The sequence below is a fragment of the Argentina silus genome, assembly GCF_951799395.1.
Source record: "Argentina silus genome assembly, chromosome: X".
NCBI lineage: Eukaryota > Metazoa > Chordata > Actinopteri > Argentiniformes > Argentinidae > Argentina > Argentina silus.
The window spans coordinates 40637352-40658002 of record NC_139653.1 but is presented as its reverse complement, the minus strand read 5'-3'; the positions used below and the strand labels follow the sequence as shown (position 1 = coordinate 40658002).

At 40.4% G+C, this 20651-nt stretch overlaps 3 protein-coding genes across 3 annotated transcripts in view; 2 read left to right on the top strand and 1 right to left on the bottom strand.

Moving 5' to 3' along the window:
• ehbp1 (EH domain binding protein 1) overlaps positions 1–1962 on the top strand; it is a 125596-nt gene extending 123634 nt beyond the window's left edge. The window contains exons 23-24 of the mRNA XM_083694728.1: positions 519–633; positions 1166–1962. Of these exons, the coding sequence (XP_083550854.1) occupies positions 519–633; positions 1166–1256 (206 nt within the window). The 3' untranslated portion in view covers positions 1257–1962. The remainder of the gene's footprint in view (positions 1–518; positions 634–1165) is intronic.
• Positions 1963–9023: 7061 nt separating this feature from the next.
• otx1 (orthodenticle homeobox 1) lies at positions 9024–11424 on the top strand (the record flags this gene model as incomplete). The annotated part of the gene is made up of 3 exons (XM_083695487.1): positions 9024–9123; positions 9670–9821; positions 10690–11424. The coding sequence occupies exons 1-3, from the start codon at positions 9027–9029 to the stop codon at positions 11422–11424; spliced, it is 984 nt and encodes a 327-aa protein (XP_083551613.1). The 5' UTR covers positions 9024–9026.
• An 8124-nt stretch (positions 11425–19548) lies between these two features.
• wdpcp (WD repeat containing planar cell polarity effector) overlaps positions 19549–20651 on the bottom strand; it is a 61796-nt gene continuing 60693 nt past the window's right edge. The window contains exons 17-18 of the mRNA XM_083695504.1: positions 20025–20053; positions 19549–19872 (exon numbers count right to left, since the gene is read on the bottom strand). Coding sequence (XP_083551630.1) covers positions 19822–19872; positions 20025–20053 — 80 coding nt within the window. The 3' untranslated portion in view covers positions 19549–19821. The remainder of the gene's footprint in view (positions 19873–20024; positions 20054–20651) is intronic.

Here is a 20651-nt window from a genome sequence, read left to right as displayed (position 1 = left end):
CCTCAGCAGTTTTAACTAAAGGCTGTTCCCTACCACTCAGTGCACATTCCGTACATAGAAAACATCTACTAGTGACATCAGAGTGGGTGCTGACTGACTGGGCTCCCTTAAACACTAATCATAACATTTCAGTAATTTCCACCATCCATGTAGTTACAATGATCTAACAGTATGAACAAGGGACATTAGATTTGTGGTTTGATAAGGACCACTTGCCTCATGGCCTGGACAGTCCTGCAGGTGGCATGGAGCCAGTGACTGACTGTAGCTGTTCAAGTGTGTCTGTGAGGACCGTTATGAGGACCTGGCCATCCACGTCACCTAGCCATCCAAGTTAGGAACTGTCCATTCTTATGAGAAACTGTAGTCCTTATGTCTGTTTGTAGTCCTTATGTCTGTGTGTCCATCCATATGTTGGCCACTCCCTTTGTAGTCCACTCATGGCACAGGTGTGCAGTATGAACATCCATTACATCCTGATGTTAACCAGGGGTCTTTTTTCTCCTTCCCTTCCCCAGATTGGCAGAAGACAGAGGCTCAGAAGAGGAGGGAGCAGCTTCTGCTGGATGAACTGGTCATACTGGTGAACAAACGCGACGCACTGGTCAGGGACCTTGACGCCCAGGAGAAACAGTAAGTCAGCATCCATCCCCACACGTCAGCAGCAAAGCATGCTGGGTAGGCAGCATGGAAGGGGACTGTTGAGTCTCTGTGGTTTGGAAAAGGCCATTTTAGAGAAAAGTAGACTGAACTTAGAAGAGTGCGATATAGGTTCACTGGGGGCTGGTGCCATCCCTATGGGGCATCTATAGGTGTCGAACAAATGGGTTTCGCATTTTCCATGCACACTACTAGAAATGGCACCTAACAGGCATCCATGACAGCACAACAGTCCAGCCATCCTGGGTGTGTGGTAGTTATGGACCTGCATTGGGGTGGGAGTCAGAGAGGTTCACCATCAGATGACTGCCATTATCCTTAGCCAATGGGGTGCCAGAGGGTGAAAGGTCAAAGTGGTGCTCCTGGCGCGCCACCACTCCACAGGTGGCATAGCAATGGTTGCTGTGGTGGTACCCTCAGTATACCTGTCCCCCCTTGTCGTTCCTCCGTCCTGTCCCCCCCCTTCATGCCTTAGCCTGACCTCTGACCTATGCTGTGTCCACAGGGCGGAGGAGGAGGATGAGCACCTGGAGAGAACGCTGGAACAGAACAAAGGCAAGATGGCCAAGAAAGAGGAAAAATGTGTCCTTCAATGATTGTCATTTTACAACAAACAAACAAAAAGCAATGTTTGGAAGATATGAGAGTTGTATTATTATTATTATTATTATCATCATTGTTATTATTATATCAATTGTATTAATATTACATTCTATTATTCAAAAAACCTGTATGACATTTATTTGAACCCTGAAAATCCTGTTATTTTTGGTCAAGGGCTGTGAGAGATTTACTGCTAAAGGGATTCTAATGTGAACCCTGTGATGCCTTGCACCATGTTTATACTGACAAGAAAATGTGTTCCTCTCATATACTATATTTTCATTTTGTTTTGTTAGCTTTACCAAGCAAGGTACTTGTATTTAATATAAATATATATATGACATATACAGCCCCATGCGAACCTATCAGAGGATTCAAATAACCATGTACTGATTCTGAGGTAATAATATATTGTATCCAATGACTTTTGAATTTTAACCTGAGACGTTTATTTCAGAAGCACACAGCCTTCTCTGTCTGAATGAGTTTTCAATGTTGAGGAGAGATTCGTTTGTAATGGTTTGAGGTACAGCACAAGTTGTTTAATTGGGGATCTTTTCGTCATTGAAGGGGATATCGATTGACATTTCAGTTTAACTTTAAAAAAAAAAAAAAAAAAAAGAAAGAGGGAAAACGAGTTACCACGATTATCAGTCTTTTCAAGATATGTTCATTACTTGACTATGTACCTTTTGATTACTTCACTTTAATGTTTTTACTTGTAAAATATCTTAAGAGGGCAACGCAATGCAATTCATAAACATAAACTGTTGTTTTACTTATTTTTCGCTCGAATGCGGTTTACCAAACATTTCAGAGCTGGCTCGGCGAGGGGGGTGAAGCAGGTAATAGAGGAGGGGGCGAGATGGGTTGTGTTTAACTGTCATGTTGTATATTTTCATCACTGCTCTGACGAATAGCTTACAAAACCCCTTTTTCCGGGATTCATGCAGTTGAAAACAGAAATATTATTTATTGCCGTTAGTCCTATAAGAGCTACTTGTAAATGAACTACCATCAGAGTCATGTGCATTTGCTCAAGGACTTTGTTTATATTTATTGTATACTGAAGTGAAATAGCTTTCATGCGCGCATCTCTTGGTTCCACATCCGGTGCAGCTGTCTTTATGTGTGAACATTTACCTGTTTATTTATTCCAGTGTCATAACACAAGTCTTCAATAAAGTCCCTATGATTTCATACTCCACACAACTGTCTGCACTGTGTTTTTGATGACCTGCAGTAGTCTAGAGGTTACTCACAAAGTTGAGTCGTGGGCCTCAGAAACGCATTATTCGTGCAGATTTGCACATAAACTGTAGACTTGATCGTGTTTTTTTAATTGGGGGATATCTTGTACAAATGGTTAAGGGCTTATGGATATGTGAATTGTAGTTAAGCCATACCTACTTTATTATTTTAAAAGTTTTAAACTTGTTTGCAATTTACACATTTACATTAACTAACATTAATTTCCTATTTTATTACTAAAGGATAATTTATACTACACCATGTAGATTAAGAAGATCATTCATAAATTGTATAACTAGGAAGTCCATTTGGATAGTATATTCTCAGGTTTTTCACACAGCAAAAATAATTTGAAATGCCAGTCTGCTTGGCTCCAATAGGCCTACATAAATTATAAGTGGTGCATATACTGCATTCAATAGCGAGCGCGTTTAGCGATTATTATTATACGCCGCCATGTCGAATTCCCATGCGTTTATGCTTTTTTATAAACACGTATTTGCGTTCAGTTTTGTTTGCGGTCGGTGCCGAGTGCTCGTTCCTCCGAGGGAGATTAGACAAAATGACTTTGCACGGAGCAGATGTTGTCCGTCATCCGGTTTTACGCAGTGGAGAGGAGTTGAATTGGAGAGGCGCGGCGACCGTGCGGTGTAGTCGTGGTGCAGCCCTCGCATCCCTGAATAAATAAGGAAAATAGGTTTTGACAGCTGACGTCCTCCCTGGCCTTTCTAATACTTTCAAATTAATTTGCTGATCGGTTCTCTGCTTGGGACCGGCTGTACATCCATATTATGTCCCCCAAGGCGCTTTGTTTTAGTTTGTATTATACTGCAGTTATCACGGGTGGGTATAATCTGGTGAATAAAGCACGCATAATGGCGTTCACAAACGATTACACCCCGGTGAAGGAAATTTGTTTGCTGCCTTAACAAATCGCAGAGCTTTTCTCTCTCAACGGCGAGAGCGGGGTATGTTTGTAATAATTGTAAGCATCAAGGCTACATCATGGTGTGTCTGATCTAAATGGAACTGAGATGGCCTATAAATGACTATGCACTACTCATCAATTATTTCTGCATGTATCTTTTCTTGATGGGCGGCTTTATTTTTCATATGCCCCCTGTACACGTCCATGTTACCGTGGCCATGTTTATTATACGACGTCGATTATTAAACACATTTTAATAAGTTATTTCATTTGATCATGAATCACCTATTGGGATTACCTAAACTTTGGGAAATCGAGGGAAATAAAGGTGTTGTTAAATGCACGGTAAAGTCAACTTAACTAAATGTGTGTATGCTATTGTGGATATTGCGTATAAGCCTGTTCATTTTGTCAAAAATAATGTTTTCCCATCAACGTTTTTCAACCCTCACAAATTCTATCTGGAATATATTTTGCGCATTTGGTCGATAGCCTACTTTTTGTATGGTTACATTTCCATCACTTTACCGAAAGGCTCGACGAGAAAAATCTATTTAAACTGAACATTTGAATAAACCTATGAAGGTTCATTTTTTATTTTCCATTGTTAATAAACTCAGAAAATGAACTGATCAGAATGAATACTTTCTTACCTGCGTAGTCACCATGCATGGTCGCGTTATGTTCCTAAATCAACCACAGCCTCCAAAAAGTCTAAGATAATAAATATATTTTACAGTGGGTAAAAACGACAGTCTCAAAACACGCGGCGTAAAAAGTGTTTTTGTGCTCCCTTGCATGGTGTGGAGCTGAGAATCCTTGAGCGCGAATGGATTATCTCTTGAGTATTGTGGCTGGACTTTGATGTCTTGTGGCCTCACCTCGCAGGTGTTGAGCAGTGGTCGGCCGCTGAATATCCTTCCTGCCTCGAAAAATGTACCAAGGGAGAACCTTACCGTTCCCTCTCGCACCGAGTTCTTACGATATCGTATTTTATGCATCATCGTTTTAATAAGCGCCGACAACATCCGAGAGCCCCGCTCAAATCCTGCCGGCTAAAGGGACAAAACTTTTCCCCCTCCTCTCCTCGCTTCCTAATCCCAGGCTTTACGAGCTCAGCATTAAGAAAATTCAACTGCAATTTGGGATTAGACAAAATACTCTTATTACAAAAGGTTGGTGCAATTTGATAACTTGATACTTGTTCGGGGTTGATCTTGGGGTCTTAACCACATCAGGAGTAGGCCTAAAACAATAAATCTGCGTGAAGGGCCTATTGTCAGAATAACTGCCTCTTTTGTGGTGTGAGTACCATATTTGTAAACCGGGCCTTTTTGCATATTTTACTGGGAAAATAGTTTGTGTTAAGAGTGGGTGATGGAATCTGGTGTGAGGTGGGCCATAGTGAAGGCCTGGGCCCGCTCTGTCTGTTTATACTCCGGTTGTAATAACATGTGGCCCAAGCGAGACCACAACATCATGCATGTATAGACCTTCACACAACTCCCAAATAACTTTGTTCCTTTTCGTCTTCCCAACCATTGATGGATTACAGCGGCATCTCAGTTCTTTCCTAAAGTGCTCTTGTCGATGACTTTATATATCTACAGAGGAACGTAAAGCCTAGCCTTTGATTGGATACTGCATATAAGTAAAAATGTAATTTCGTTCCTACAGCGGTCACTTGCTTTGAACATTAGCTCGCTTTCAGCTTGGGCCTCAGTTAGAATGAGTTGATTTTGTGAGATCCACAAAAGAGCCGAGCTAGGCCTTATTAACGTCCCGCGAGCATCCCCGTGACCCTTTGAGGCAACAGTATGCCCTCCATGATTTTCTGTTACCGTATTTTGTTGACATTTCTTTTGGGGAAAGTGAGATTTGAAAATTGCTTTGTTTGATTCCGTGGCTCTCGTCCTCTTATATGAGCTGATTTCATTTATTTTCTGGATCGGTAGAGTTTTTCTTGGATTCTTTTCACATGTTCTCCCTGTGAGTTTGAGGTCTATCCCTATTAAACTTTACGCCGACCGTTCTGAAATGTAATTCTAAATGGGGATTAGCCCTCATTAATATTCATGAGGCGGGGTCACAATAAAAATGAAAATGGAACATTTTAACTTTTTTCCCTTTATTTTTGGTCACATTCACGATTGAAAGACATTCCAAAACGTATTGAATAGCAGATATTTCTTTTTTTTTTTTAAATGACAGAAAGCTTGGTGTGCCCGCAGACAATGATCCATCTCATCGAGATTCTCTTTTACGAAATGCATCCTATGTTGTTGGTAAATTAACCACGGAATTGGAGTTTAAACGTCTTTGTTTCTTCTGTAACACTCGGTTTAACATTGTTGATCATTGACGACCTGAACAACATCGAGGTCCAGACGCCCTTAATCGAACTACACTTGATTTTGTGCTCTTATTCGAATGTAATATAATACATAATCTAATATAAACCACTTTGTCTTTGTAACAAAACTAAAAAAAGTAGCATCATTTGTGACATCTAAAATATCTAAAGTAGTGGCTAAATCATATCAGCCTTTAAAAAAATATAATTATGATGAGTGTAATTTCTCCCTCCAGTTTAAGAAAATTGTTCACCAGAAGCTGATGATATTGCTTGTATGCTACTGTTCATAATTTGCACAGCAAGACCGGCAGTCTGATTTTGGGCCTGTCTTTGTGAATTGTGATAGCCTACAAACGGCATTCCGTATAAATCTGTAGCAAATTGCTTATTTTGTTATTTTTTAGTGATAATGCTATTCATTTCTTCAAATGATTTCCCTTAGGTCCTATGTTTTCTCTATAAGTTAAAAAAGCCTCATGGTGTTGTCAAGGCCTAATCTGCTCCGTCGTAATTTGTTGAAGAACGTATAGTGAAGAACGTACAGTGAAAAATATCACTTTATCTGAAATATTTTCGTATTTTTAGGATCTTTCTGGTACGGTGCAGGTCTGTGTTGTCTTTGACCGACGGGGAGGAGTCTTACAGCTACTCTTATCACAGAGTGGCTGCTCCGTCGGTCTATCAGAGAGAAGACGCTCACCGATTGGATGGAGTGGGCGGATCTGCAGGTGTCCTACACTCATAGAGAGGCAGGGTAGAGAGAAGGTGATCAATCTCCATCCGTCTACATTAGCAATCACCTTAACACAGTGACAGACACAACGACTAGCCCAAGTAAATGAGTATAATTTATTTGGTTTTAAAACCCGGAAACTTTCAACAACCACAACAGTGAATCAACGGCTCTGGGCAAGTGCTTGCTGATAACTACAGCTCTCCGTAATGCGTAGTTTTCTCCGCATTTGTTTTTGAGTGTCGGCTTCTTGAGTTCTCTAGTCGGGTTGCCCTCCAGACTTGTCTATTGGTGGATAATATTACATCTGGCTCGCCTCTAATCGGGCTCCTAAAGGAGAGAAACTTGTGGAAAGGAAGGAGAGAAAAAGGTAAGTTGCTTTACCTTTTCGAATTTTTGTTTAAAGTATCCGAGCCCTTTGTGCGATATATCGTTTGACCTGCCTTGAGAAACGGAACCTTTTAATCTGCATGTCAGTTTAGTTTGTAGGCTATGATGATTATAGAAGGGGTTTGATATACCGGTAGGTTTACTTGTGTTAAAAAGTCTAACAAATGTTCCTTGGTAGGCTGCGTAAGCGTTTCAATTTTACAATTCTGTGGCGAATCTATTTAACGAATTATCAATTAATACCTACATGGCAAATCCCTGAAGAGCAGGCGAACTTCAAGTTAAATTAGACAAAATTGAGTCAACTTCTTCGAATGTAGATAATTTTATATTTCCATTCCAATTCAGGCAAGCGATTTTGGAGAGCAATTGGCCATTAAAACGTCTCAACTACTTTAGTAGATAATTGGAGAGGCGTGTTTTGGTTTTTGTTAATTTATTTTGCTGATAAGGACCCTTCTGAAATGTGCTCCCTGGAGGTCTAATCTAAATTCTAATTGAGTTCATTTGCACGAAGATCTCGCCTTTTCAAATCAGTCTTGCAGGGCTGGAAATGTAGTTTAAGAACCGTCCGAATACACAGAAAACCTGGGGCTTGGTTTGCCCAGCACGGGGCCTGATTGTATCACAGTCAAAAGAATAGTTTCCGCTCCTTAACACTATAATTTAATTTCCTAGCTTTTTAACTTAAGTTTTCCTCCATGTCCGTTTATTGAGATGATTATAAGTGACAATTAAAATGTTGCCTTTAATGACAACAATCAAGTGGTGTGACCATATTATTTGCTTTCACCTTTAGGCCACACAATAATGTCACTTACTTTGTATTATCCAGTACACCATAACTTTTTGTGATAATGGTAAGCTAATGGAATATTGGAAGTGACTGTGTGATTTAAGTGCAAAGTATTTGTCACGAGACGGCAAGGCAGAGTTCTATTTTAATTTATAACATTTACTGTTATAGAAAGGGGTATATTCGCAGCATCAGGCCTATACACTCGCATGCAGGACAAAATAAAACTTCCCAACCCCAACAAGGCCCATCGCGCTGTAGTTTGAAGCATCTGTCCATATTGTTTTCCATATCACAACACAATGTTGGGAGAATTAAATTCCGCAGAATTTCCGTGGGTAGTTTGGTGGGTCACCGGCTTGATTTAATTGCCCTGTAATGACATTGAATCATGGATTAAAGTTGAATGTATATGAAACCGTTATTTAGACATTTTATAAGTTGAATAACACACGCCGGTATAGCGCACACTAAGTAGCCTATTCTGAGTTAACCTATTAGGGATATGCTCCTACCCAAATAGGCCAGGCCAAAACATTGTTAACAGTGAACTAATTTATGATATATTGGGGTTCAATATTATATTTCTATTATGCATACAAATAAGACTATAAACGTACATAAAGAACACCAGCATTTAACACTTAATTACAAAAATAAACATAGGGTTCATGAAAAAAATACGCAGTCTGCAGAACCACTTGTAGTTTTAATTGGCGAGTCAGAAATGGAATATCCCGAGTGGTTAGTTCAATTATTATGTACGCAATTTAAAAAAGTAGGGCTAGGCCTGTTCTGAAGTTCATAACCCATGATAATTCATAAAAATGTAATTATAATGACCATTATTATTACTATACAAGTGAGGTGAGGAAAAGAGACAATTATGTCTAACTTTATAGTAAAATATTTAGTTGAACATTTTATACACAAATTGTTTTCTATTTGCAAGGCGTCTCAACAGAAGGAAAAATGCACAAACAATTTTATCTTATTTTAGACATATTTTAATATCTACTGCCAATAGTTGCCATTTTCCTACAATAAACACCATGCACGACACTATGAATTAATCAGTGTTGCATGAAGACAAATGTGTGTGTCCTCTTGTACGAAACATCTTATCAACTGATGCGTGGCATTGCCTCCTGTCTTAGAACAAAGGCCTGTGTTTCATTTTTAAAAAATTAAAATAAATATGGTTTCCTTTTTTTAGTGACTTACATCGGGTCCCTCTCCCGTCAAGCTGCAACATCGGGGGAAATCGAACTATTGGCAAGATCTGGGGGGACCCGTGACTGCCTCTAGCATGATGTCATACCTCAAACAGCCCCCCTACGGCATGAACGGCCTGGGGCTTAGCGGCGCCGCCATGGACCTGCTGCACCCGTCTGTGGGCTACCCAGGTAGGCTAAAACCCGGTCCACGGCCTGGGGAAACCCGGACCTCTCCAAATGTAAATCTACCGGATAAACGTATACCAAACCTAGGCTATGATATGCCTGTTCGCAAATAGGAGTTTATGTGGGGTAGGCCTGGGGAAGACTAAATTAGCCTACGCCAAATATTAGGCTATAGGATTGTCTATAGGGCTATTAGGCATTTTTTTTATGAAAACGAGAGAGTAGTCTCCAACATAAAAGTAGAATGAAGTGAAACTAGTCAAATTGAAGGATCTGGACCCACATGACAACTCAACATGGAAACCTAGTCGAAAAAGAAAAGGTAGGCAATACCACTGTTTTTTCATGCAATTCATTAGAATCCAGATCTGATTAGTTAGCCAATCTTTGTGTACCTTAAATGTACTACTGATGTAGCCTACAAAAAGCCCTAGTACTACTCTTAATTTCGAATTGTGCACACAACTTAAAAAACAGTTTAATCAGTGGATATTAATAATTTTAATTTCAATTCCAATAATTTCATACATGTTTTCTTTTTCCTTTTAGCAACGCCAAGAAAACAGCGTCGGGAGCGGACAACGTTCACGCGCACGCAGTTGGACATCCTCGAGTCGCTCTTTTCTAAAACTCGATACCCAGATATATTTATGCGCGAAGAGGTCGCACTGAAAATCAATCTACCGGAATCCAGGGTCCAGGTAAATAAGTCAATAACCTTTTTTTCACGTCATTCTGGCGGTGTACAGCTACTGTTTGAGAACTTGACATCATTGTTACTACAGAGTTTAGTCTGAGGATGAGTGGAGTCCATGTCACCCTTGATGATGCTTAGTAGTCCCCCCCTCCCAAGCTCCCTCTTGTGCTCCCTATAAAGTACTAGAGCAAACGTCCCATTCATATTGTTTTACTGGGTATGGTGCAGCCAATCAAGCCTCCACAAAGTATTTGGGGAGTAAGTTATTGACCCATTTGGACTGTCACCAGGCAGTAGTAGCATGTTAATGATGTCATTGGCCTTTGTCTGCTATTAAGGAATGATGATCTCTATATATGTTTGGATTTATTTAAGATAATCCAATATGATACCACATATCATACTGTACCATTCAGCCAGTGAGATATGATTCAGAATAACGCTGAGCAAAACTTTTTCTCTGAAGTCTCTCATATTATACTGTTATGAGCAAATGTTCTTGAAAGGCATTAGCTAAATACCAAGGCAGCTCTTCTCGCAATTTTAGTTATTCTCAAAATGCGTGTGAAACAAAATGCTCTACATGAGCCTGCACTCTTGGTGCTATTGAGTTACCCTACTGTGAAGAGAAACTCGATAGCCTGTTATCTTAGTGGCGTCTACAAGGTATGAAATTAGACCCATGCAGGTATACAGTGAGCATTGGGGCCAGGGTGGAAATTAACGTTGATGGCTAATAACCCCAATTTTCCCCCATAATGTTGTTCTACGTGGCCTCAATGTGAACTTATCCTTTAGAAATGTTTGAAAGGCTTTTGTTTATGTGATGGTTGCTAACTCTTGGTTCTCCTTGTTGGTTGGTTTGGTTCTAGGTGTGGTTCAAGAACCGGCGGGCAAAATGCCGGCAGCAGGCACAGAGTGGCAGCAGTGCCAAGGCGCGGCCGGCCAAGAAAAAGTCATCGCCAGCCAGGGAAAGCACTGGCTCCGAAAGCAGTGGCCAGTTCACCCCGCCGGTCGTTTCCAGTGCCGGCTCCTCCTCATCCTCCTCCTCTACAAACCACGCGGCGGCGGCCCTCAGCAGCACCTCTACCTCCATCAGCACTGTGTCGTCCATCTGGAGCCCCGCTATCTCTCCAGGCAACGCCCCGGCCCCTGCCTCTGCGCCGCTACCCGAACCTGGACCCCCCTCCAACACCTCCTGCATGCAGCGGTCTGTCTCCAGTTCTGCCGCCGCCGCCTCCTACCCCATGTCCTACAACCAGACGGCGGGCTACGGCCAGGGCTACCCCACCCCATCCAGCTCCTACTTCAGCGGGGTGGACTGCGGCTCCTACTTGGCCCCCATGCACTCTCATCACCACCCCCATCAGCTCAGCCCCATGACGGCCTCCTCCATGTCAGGCCACCCACACCACCACATCAGCCAGTCGTCAGGCCACCACCACCACCATCACCACCAGGCCTATGGGGGCACTGGCCTGGCCTTCAACTCATCCGACTGCCTGGATTACAAAGAGCAGACGGCCTCCTCGTGGAAACTCAACTTCAATGCATCAGACTGCTTGGACTACAAAGACCAGGCCTCCTGGAGGTTCCAAGTCTTGTGATTCTTTTTTCTTCTTAGTTTTTTTTTCCCAACAATGTGTTGATTTTAAAGAAAAAAAAGAGAGTATATGGACTTAAAAGTACTGTAACAAGATAGTTTGAGGGATGATCACCAATTTGACATAAAAAAAAAAACAACAACAAAAAAACTGTTCCTTTCAAGAGAGAACCAAGGACAAGATCTGTGGACAAGAATAAGAGTTAGTTTTTACTTTTGTCAATGAAGAATTGTTTTAAGATGCCCTTGGATGACCTTTAACACTGGACTATTCAACCAAACTGCTGACCACCAGCGTCCTGGCTCTGGCCATGCGCTCGTGTCTCTAGAATGACTAGGATTACCCGTCCGCGCGCATGTAGGAACTGACCGCACAGTGCGCTGCTTACCTCCATCCCAATCAAATGGTGTATAGTTTTTATTTCTGAAATTTGTTATTTTTAGGATGAAAGAGATTTTAGTCAGCTACGTAAAGGAGCTGAAAATGTAAATATGTATTTGGGTCAGTTACAGTGACCACATTTAGTTGGTGTTTCTGAGTTTGAAATTGTTTAATAAGATGTTGAAAACAACTGTATGTAAATATTTCGAAATATTCCAAAGAGAACGAATTGGCCGTATTCAAAGTTCAATTTTATAAGCATTGTTTTCCTTAGAAAAAAATACGTTTGGGAACATGAAATGTTATGGAAAAACGAAATGCTAAAATATTAGATGCAAAAATGTATTGGATCCTCGTTCAGGTTGCGGTTCTTCAAGTTTTCTTTGAAGGTAATACATTTTCAAACAGACCTAACTTGGGCATTGTCAGTCGTGATATTGGACGTATTTTAACAGCAGCACTTACTGTGCGAGTCAAATCACTTTGAGAGAATGTGGATTACAGTTCCAAAATACCAGTGAAATGTTGAATGTATCTTAAGGCGACCACCCTTACATACATGTCCATCCAATAAAGATCAGTTAACTCATTTTCTAGTGGATTCTGTGTGTGCCTCGAATTCAAATTGAGGCAGTGGAGTATAGGTCTAGTCCACGTTTATTTAAATGTTTTTGCAGGTGGGATGTTCTTACGTGAACTACATATGGGAATACGGTTCATATTAATCTTATTTCTCATTTGAATTGAGTCACACTTTTGTTTTATATGTTTGCAGAAGAAGTGTCAAACGGGGCGAATGGAAATTAGACAATAATTAAAACAAGCTGAAAATACATGTAGGCATATAGACCCACATTTACGTTTAGGAGTGTGTTCATTTCAATCATCTGTCAAATTGGATAACTAACTTAACTTCTTGCTTTAGGGAGACCTGTCTTTTGACTGCAGCGTTAAAAAAAATCCCTGAATATTGAGCCGTGCACATTTGATCGAGGCGTAATTGAATGCGCAACTGTAATGGCGTGATAATTACTACAGCGCGGCATTTCCCCGCGTTGCGCCGGGAGTCAGTTTATCCAAAATAACCTGGAGGAATTTCACCGCCTCTGATTCGGTAATTACGTAGGTGGGGCCAGGTTAACGGGTCAAAATGTGAAGAGGGAGTATGTGAGAGGCTGCTCGCAGGCATAAGCCCATTAAAAGGAGGTAAAATCGCAACGCTTTGGCAAGGTTGTTTAGACATGCATATTTTAACAGTGAGCGAAGGCCACGCGGAGAAGGCAGGCATTTGACTGCCACTGGGGTAGAGGGTTATTACATTATTGTACTGGCTAAAAACTATTCCCTTGATACGAGGCACAGTTTTTGTTCGAATATTTGGGTTTTGATGCATGTTTTAATGTGGGCTATACATTAGGCATACAGTATATTTGCAAGAAACCTGGTAATCATGTGGCCCAACAGCATATCGATGTCATGAAAAACTTATTTAGAGCTAGGTCCATAATGGTATATGTGATATAATTAATGCCCTATGAGAAGTAAAACAACAGAGCCCACATTCACGTCTTTAATCATCGCCAATGCGTACTCTGAATGTTAATTATAAATAGGCTATGTGGCAGCTGAATAAATACCTTGCCAACGAGAACATTAAACATGTTTGCTCGGCTATGCGCGCGCTGAGACGTCCGGGGCACCGCGAGTGTGCACAAACACGGGCGGATTTGTAGAATTTGCATCAAACAAACATTTGCAACCAATCTTGGGAATTGTTTAAGCAATTCTGTGGCTCCGTGCCCTCAAGTGAAACACCTGCCCGTACCTAAACACTGCCAGAACAGAAGGAATAGGCTAGCCCTGACTGGCACTAGTGAACTGATTCACCAGCCTAAGATCATTGTTCATAATGCCTTTTTTAATGAGCCCTATTTGCTCATTAAATACATATCAGCTCAGCTGTAACCTTTTATTTGGTTCTCAATTGTTTTCTAATGAAAACAACTCTGAATTTAGTTATTGGAAAGTACTGTATTCATTTAAAATTGGACAACTTATCATTTCGTTTACACACAGGCCATATTTGTTTAACGCATGATTTATGAAATTATTAGAGAAAATCCAACCATACAATTATATATTCGTGGTAGACCTATACAAATATTGTGCGAAATGGTAGGCTAAATAATTTCTTAGTAACTAAAACAAATGTCAAACTAAAATAGACTTAAATTTCGATTCGAATTAATGTAATTGGATAGTTGTAAGCAAGACCATGTGTTCATACATAGGCCTACAACCTCTCTACTTCTCACGCAAAATACCAGGGAACAGATTACCACTGGACTGGACATGTTGAATACAATAATGACAATGAAATATGAACAACAATAGAATATAGAAACTTGATCATCCTTGAATCAAATTTAGCATACAAACGCCGTGTTGATGAGCTACAAGAACAAATTCAAGTTATTGACAGTTTTTCTACATTGAGTTGGCACATTAAAAACGTATTTCCATGTTCTTAACACATTTAACTCACTAACTTTAACTGAACATAGATTAAGACTAGTTCTGGACTCAATCATACTTTCAGTGCAGAATCGACATAGAACATCTTCAATGTTTTCACTAGAACGGTTTGATCTATGTCCGGGATTCGGCAAACCGGCCCCAAAAATATTTGCTAAATACGTCCTCATTGTTTTCATACAAAGAGCGAAACCTTTGCAAACAACATCATGCAAAACTTTAATGGCTCCACTGTCATTACATGGAGTTGTCACATTTGCAACTATTGTTCTCAAGTTCCAAGATGCAAATAGCTCCAGATAGCATAGGCCTGGATGAAACATGTTTGCATGATAGACATTAAATGATACTGTAACTAGCAGTGGTCACTAAACATTAGTTTGGCAATGATGGCTTTGATGTTCCAGTATTTGATGTGTACAATTTCAACAAAAATACTAACCTGACGTTACACATACACTGACATAGTATGTAGCAAGAAAATACTAGTTCGAGTACTGGCAGATATTCTTTTTAATGTGTCGCACAGAAAAAAAAGAAATTCACTACAGTAAAAATCTATTTCTGGTACTTGGGCTATATTTTAGGTTTACCTAAGCTGAAGAAACGGAAAGGATGACACCTGTTAGTAGTTTCATCAATAGTTTTAGTTACCGGTTAGTAGTTTCATCAATAGTTTTAGTTACCGGTTAGTAGTTTCATCAATGGTTCTAGTTACCGGTTTCGAGGGCATGGAACTTTGTTCCCAGAAATGAGCCAAATCAATTGTGCAAAATGTAACAGTAAACTAGCCCATAACGAAACAAAATTGGTTCTAGTGACAGCTTGTAATCGTATTGACACGAATAACCGTGAAGATGAATTTCATAATCGTGTTGATACAAATCAGACGCATATACAGTTTAGGTCTATTGGTAGGCCATATCCGAACGCGCATACTACAATATTAAGTAGGCCTACAGACATTTTTCAGTACGTTATGCAAGATTAGAAAGTCCGCCTTTATGTATGTATTGTGTTAATTTCAATTGAACTGAGAAAACATTGAAACAATTTCTCTGAAATAATTAAGTTACAGATAAACATCTGTAAATCATCCTCAGTATGAATTAGGCATAGTAAGTGGAATTGCTTACTGCATACATTTTTACTAAACAGTATGATATAAATAGTATGGTACTTTTAGTAATCAATAGGCAAAATGAGTGTTTGAAGGAGCCATACTGTGTCAAATAAGTCATGTGTATCCAATTAGCTAACCTGGAAAGCTGAATTAATTGACTTGTTCACTAATAGATCAGTGGTTCTCAAACGTTGTGAGTAAATTATGTGATGTGCACAGATAATACTTAACCCAGAAACAAATACAGCATTACAGATTGCTCCCTGGATCTGGCTTGCATACTTCAGAGGGGTACCCACACAAGAGTACTGATCTGTAACTAATCATCATCAATAAAAGCACAATTCAAACTTGACTATGTATCTGGGATAAGCCCTAGTTAATAGCCAAGAGGTCAGTATTGTTTTGCCAGTGTCCTAGGCGTTGGTGGAAGGCCTGGAATTCAAATCAAGTGAGAACAATACATTTGGCTGGGATTGTTTCTGTATCATCTCGGATGGCCAATAAGGAACTAGTTATGGTCATGTGTTAACATGGTCACAGCCCTAAACTATCAACTAACACTGCTTAACAGGAGTCATTGTCAGTTTATGAAATCATTTTTTATTTATTTGCAATTGGGCTTGTGGGAATAATGGTGTCCTATGTGTGTGGTATGGTGGTGTTGTATTGAATCAAGAACAGGTTCCATGGCTTTTTGACACTTCCTCTTGCACCTCTCCTTGATTGCGTCTTCGATAGGGCAATCGAAGCACCACATTTCCCACTGTGAACTGTTGACCCTGTGGCCTCCCTTCTGCTCAGGTGAAACGTGTGGTTGGTTAATTTCAAATACCTGTTGACATTTTGCAGACTCTCTTGTCCAGGAAATGAACTGGAACTGTGCTGCATGGACCTTTTTTGCATGCATGGATGTGATCTATATCAGAGGGTGAGTTTGTGTGCCTGAGACCCTGAGTGTGTGTGTGTGTGTGTGTGTGTGTGAGAGAGAGAGAGAGAGAGAGAGAGATTGAGATCGAGATCTGGCTGGCACTGAGTTTCACAGATCGTAGCCTGCATGCTGGGACTGTTTTCTCATCTTCTAAGTCGAAGGAGGGCAAAGCAAACCTGGTCTTTTATTGGCTGACAGCCGTCGCCAGACATCCTCATCCTTATCTGTTCATAGGACGGTCCGAGGAGCAAGAGGAGTGGCCTTGTAGGAGGACATTTACCAGAGAGGTTAAGCAGGGGTCAACTGTACCAACATGGGTGTAGTCAGGGGTAACAGCTCCGGTTTCTCTGCTTTGTGATACAAGGCCTTGAGTTTGTGTTGAGGTTTTTTCTTTTGTTTTATGTGTCACTGAAGTCAGGGAAGGGAATCAAAAACGATAATCAGTGTGGGAGGTAAAAATTGAGGTGCAGCTTTTTTGAGGACACACTTTGCACTTCCAGTCACTTTCCCAAGATAGATTGAGATTTCGAAAAACACAAAAAAATTGTTGGGACCTTTGGAGTCAACACAAACATCTCACACAACAAGAAATCGTGTAATTCAACTGACTAGGGCTGCTGGCAACCTCTTTTGAATTCTAGACATCCAAACTGTGTAAGGTGAGGTGAAGAGGCCATTGCTCCTGTGAGGGGGGGATCGCACAGCCGACTCCAAGCCGCCAATCTAGCCGTGCTGCCGGGGTGAAAGAAGCTTACTCACCCCTATGACACAACGCACTGAGTGCATTCATGGCATTCCTCCTGGGTTCGCATAGGTTTCACCCAGCCGAGTGCACACCTAGACTACAGCACTGACTTTCCATAGCTGCTTATTTGATTAGTGAAAACAGTAGGGTGGAAATATATCCAAATTATGAACATATTATTTACATTATCCAGTACTTCACAGAATTTATCCTTACTTCCTTCTTCCCTCGTTCCATTGACCTAGGTATTATCACTGATCTGACCTAGTTGGAGTGGTGAAAGCAATAGAATGGGTGCATTGCCTACCCTTATTCAATTACATGCAGATCAGTTGTTACCTCAAAAGTGAGAAAAAAACAAGTTGTTTAGGTATTCAAACTGGAGCCACAAGTCCAACAGTCACAGCTCATGTCTCCTCTGGCCCCTCAACTAATGATGTGCGGGTTGTGAACGATTCACATCTCAACCTTCATTATATCGTCCATCCACTCAAGCAGTTATTTGCATACCTGCATGGGTCACATACATGATGTCAAATACTTGAGATGCACTTGATTTTGCCCGGTACGATGGACCTAATGGAATAGTCCAGAAGTGCAAACTCCAGGCCTGGTTATTTGTGTAAAAATACCAACTGATCCCTAGGTATTATGACCACACTCAAATGAAGTACATCTTATGAAACCTTGGTGAAGCCTTCACAGACACATTATAAGGCTTGCAAAGATAGCCTTTGCCCTACCATGTCCCCTCTATTTACCGGATGCTTCCACACCTACAAGAAGGGCCGAGGGGTCTGTTCACGAGTTGGGAATGTGGATATCACACCTACAGTACACTGTCTGTATGCCATTGCTCATCCCTCTTCTTCTGTATTCTAACACTGACAAAAAAACATGCCTGCAAAGTGATTCAAATGTATTCTCACAAAACACAGATAATGAAACATCATTAAATCTGATAAGAACAGCTGTCCCTGAGGCAGCTAGAGAGCTGTAAAAAGGTAGAATAGCTGTTGCACAGAGGAAAAGCCAGATAACCTGAATAATAGCAAAGCACTGGAGGCTAGACTCATTTGCAAACCTTAACAAGGCCATTTCACACCCCCACCACGCCCCAGAATATGCTAAAATTGCCTATCTCTCCCAGCCATCTCAGATGGCAGTGATTTTTACAGGGGGAGTTTATGTGCTTTCAAGACTTTTTTGTTTGTATGCATGACATGATTTAACCATGTGTAGGCCTATTATAAAACGCTACCATATACTGTAAGCTGTCCCCTATGTGTAGAGTTTTTACTTGGCTGTGAGACAATTTTGCAGGTTTTATCTAAGGTGTCAACTCATACAATTAGTGTATGTGATATTACAGTAGTGGTTTGGGAATTACAAATATGTCAAGAGATACACTAAAGGCGGTGACAGATGCCACTTATTTGAAACAGCTGCTGCATGAGTGTATCATCGAAAGGAATTTGACATTTTATGTTTACATGAGAAGTATTAGTATCAGTCACTAATGTAATTCCTTTCACCCGTCTCTCCCCTAGGGATTGACTCCCAAAAAGTACAATGATTTTTTTAAAAGCTAACAAAACATTAAAAAGCACACACAAAACAGAATCCTGCCTGATCTTCTGTCCATTTCCAGCATCGGTTCTTGTATATTTTTCGGGTGGAAATCCTCTTAGAATGCAAAGTAAATAGATTACGATACAGTGAGGGATTAGGGCTCGCGCGGTGCTGTCAGATTAGTAGCGAGCGCAGCGCGTCGACAGCTCTGACACGGCCATGGCTGCTGTTCAGGAAAGGGGCTCCGCGCAATGCTTTAAAGTCGCTTGTTGGCTACCGTTCATGAATAAAACTGCGGCCTGTAATCTCGACCAAAACACACGCACACACACGCACACACACGCACACACACGCACACACACACACACACACACACACACACACACACACACACACACACACACACACACACACACAAGCCTATACATGCAACGTCATCAGAGATATAATATGAAGAACCCAAACATCACTTAATGTCTTCAGCATGCTTAAGCGAGTTTAAAGAACAGACCCACTGTTAAAACAGCTCTGTTTTATTATGAAGACATTTTGGGATATAGTCTAGGTCTATGGGCCTAAAAGAGAAATTAGATGTATATATGTATGTATGTGCAATCATAGGAAATTATACAATTTGTTATTAGCATGTATGACTGCATTGTAATGTCTTATCTTATCATCATCATAATGATCCCGAGCTATATCATCAGTCATTTTCTGTGAGTAAAAAAGAAATGTGCACAGTAAATTTACTATCCACTCTCATTAAGTCAATATCACTTTATTTCAGGAATGAATAATGCTAACTATACTAATTGTAAAAAAGTTTATGAGCATGGAACAACAACATTTAAAATAAAAGATTGTACAAAAAAGGGAGAGTTTGGCATACTCACATTTTATCTCTGTGGAATATTTACATTTGATCATATTCACATTTTATCTATATATGGAATTTTTGGTCAATCATCTCTCTACACCTATCTACAATATCTTAGCAAAGTTAACATTCATTTCTTGATAAGGTATTATTTACAAAATACATTGCATTTAAAAATGTGTACAGAATAGGCCTAACCATTTGGGCCAAGGAGCATCATTCAAATCTTATTGTCAAACAAGACCAAAGTGAACCACTTTGAGCGTCCCTGTGTCTTCGTTGGGCTGAAAGGGAAAAGGGAAATAAATTGGAGACAGGTTGTTTCCTAAATGACCACATTTTGCCAATTGTGATAGTTATTCCCCCGGTTAAATACATATTTCAATCTTATACTTTTGGAATATGTAAAATAAGGCTTAATTTTAGTCCAACTTACTTCATCATCTCTGTCAACAAGGCTAATTTCTGGAAGACAAAAAGATGGAATTTTGATTAGGCGCACGTATGCGAGATAGAATGCAGGCTTAACATGTTAACATCATTCTACACACACAGAACCACAGTGGATATGTCACATCGCTGAACAAGACAGCAGCTCAGTTCTGAGTTCGGCACGTTTCCTTCATTCAGTATGAATGTAAACCATTGTCACTCGAGGGGACGTCTCCAGCACTGAGCCATGCGTAATAAGGTTATGATTGACATTAAAACCTCACGTTATGCAGACATGTAAACGCAGATGCAAATTCTTCCCATAGCCTACAGTCTGGATTACAAAATGTGATTCGTTGCCGAGACTCACTAATCGCCCGAAAAATTGAATTATTATGAGGGGAAAAGACGAGAAGTCATGTTCTACTAATGGGTATTTCCCCTAAATGGCCAGTTAGTTATATGGACATCTGAAACAATAAGAGAGAGCACTGAGGCTACATTTAGAGAATATAACAGACAAAATGTCACCAGAGATTTAATGTAGGCCCTAGCACTATCAGACCTTAGCCCTGAAAAAACAAGGGGACACTATTACAGGCAGTAAGTTCGCATAATACGCATGATTTCC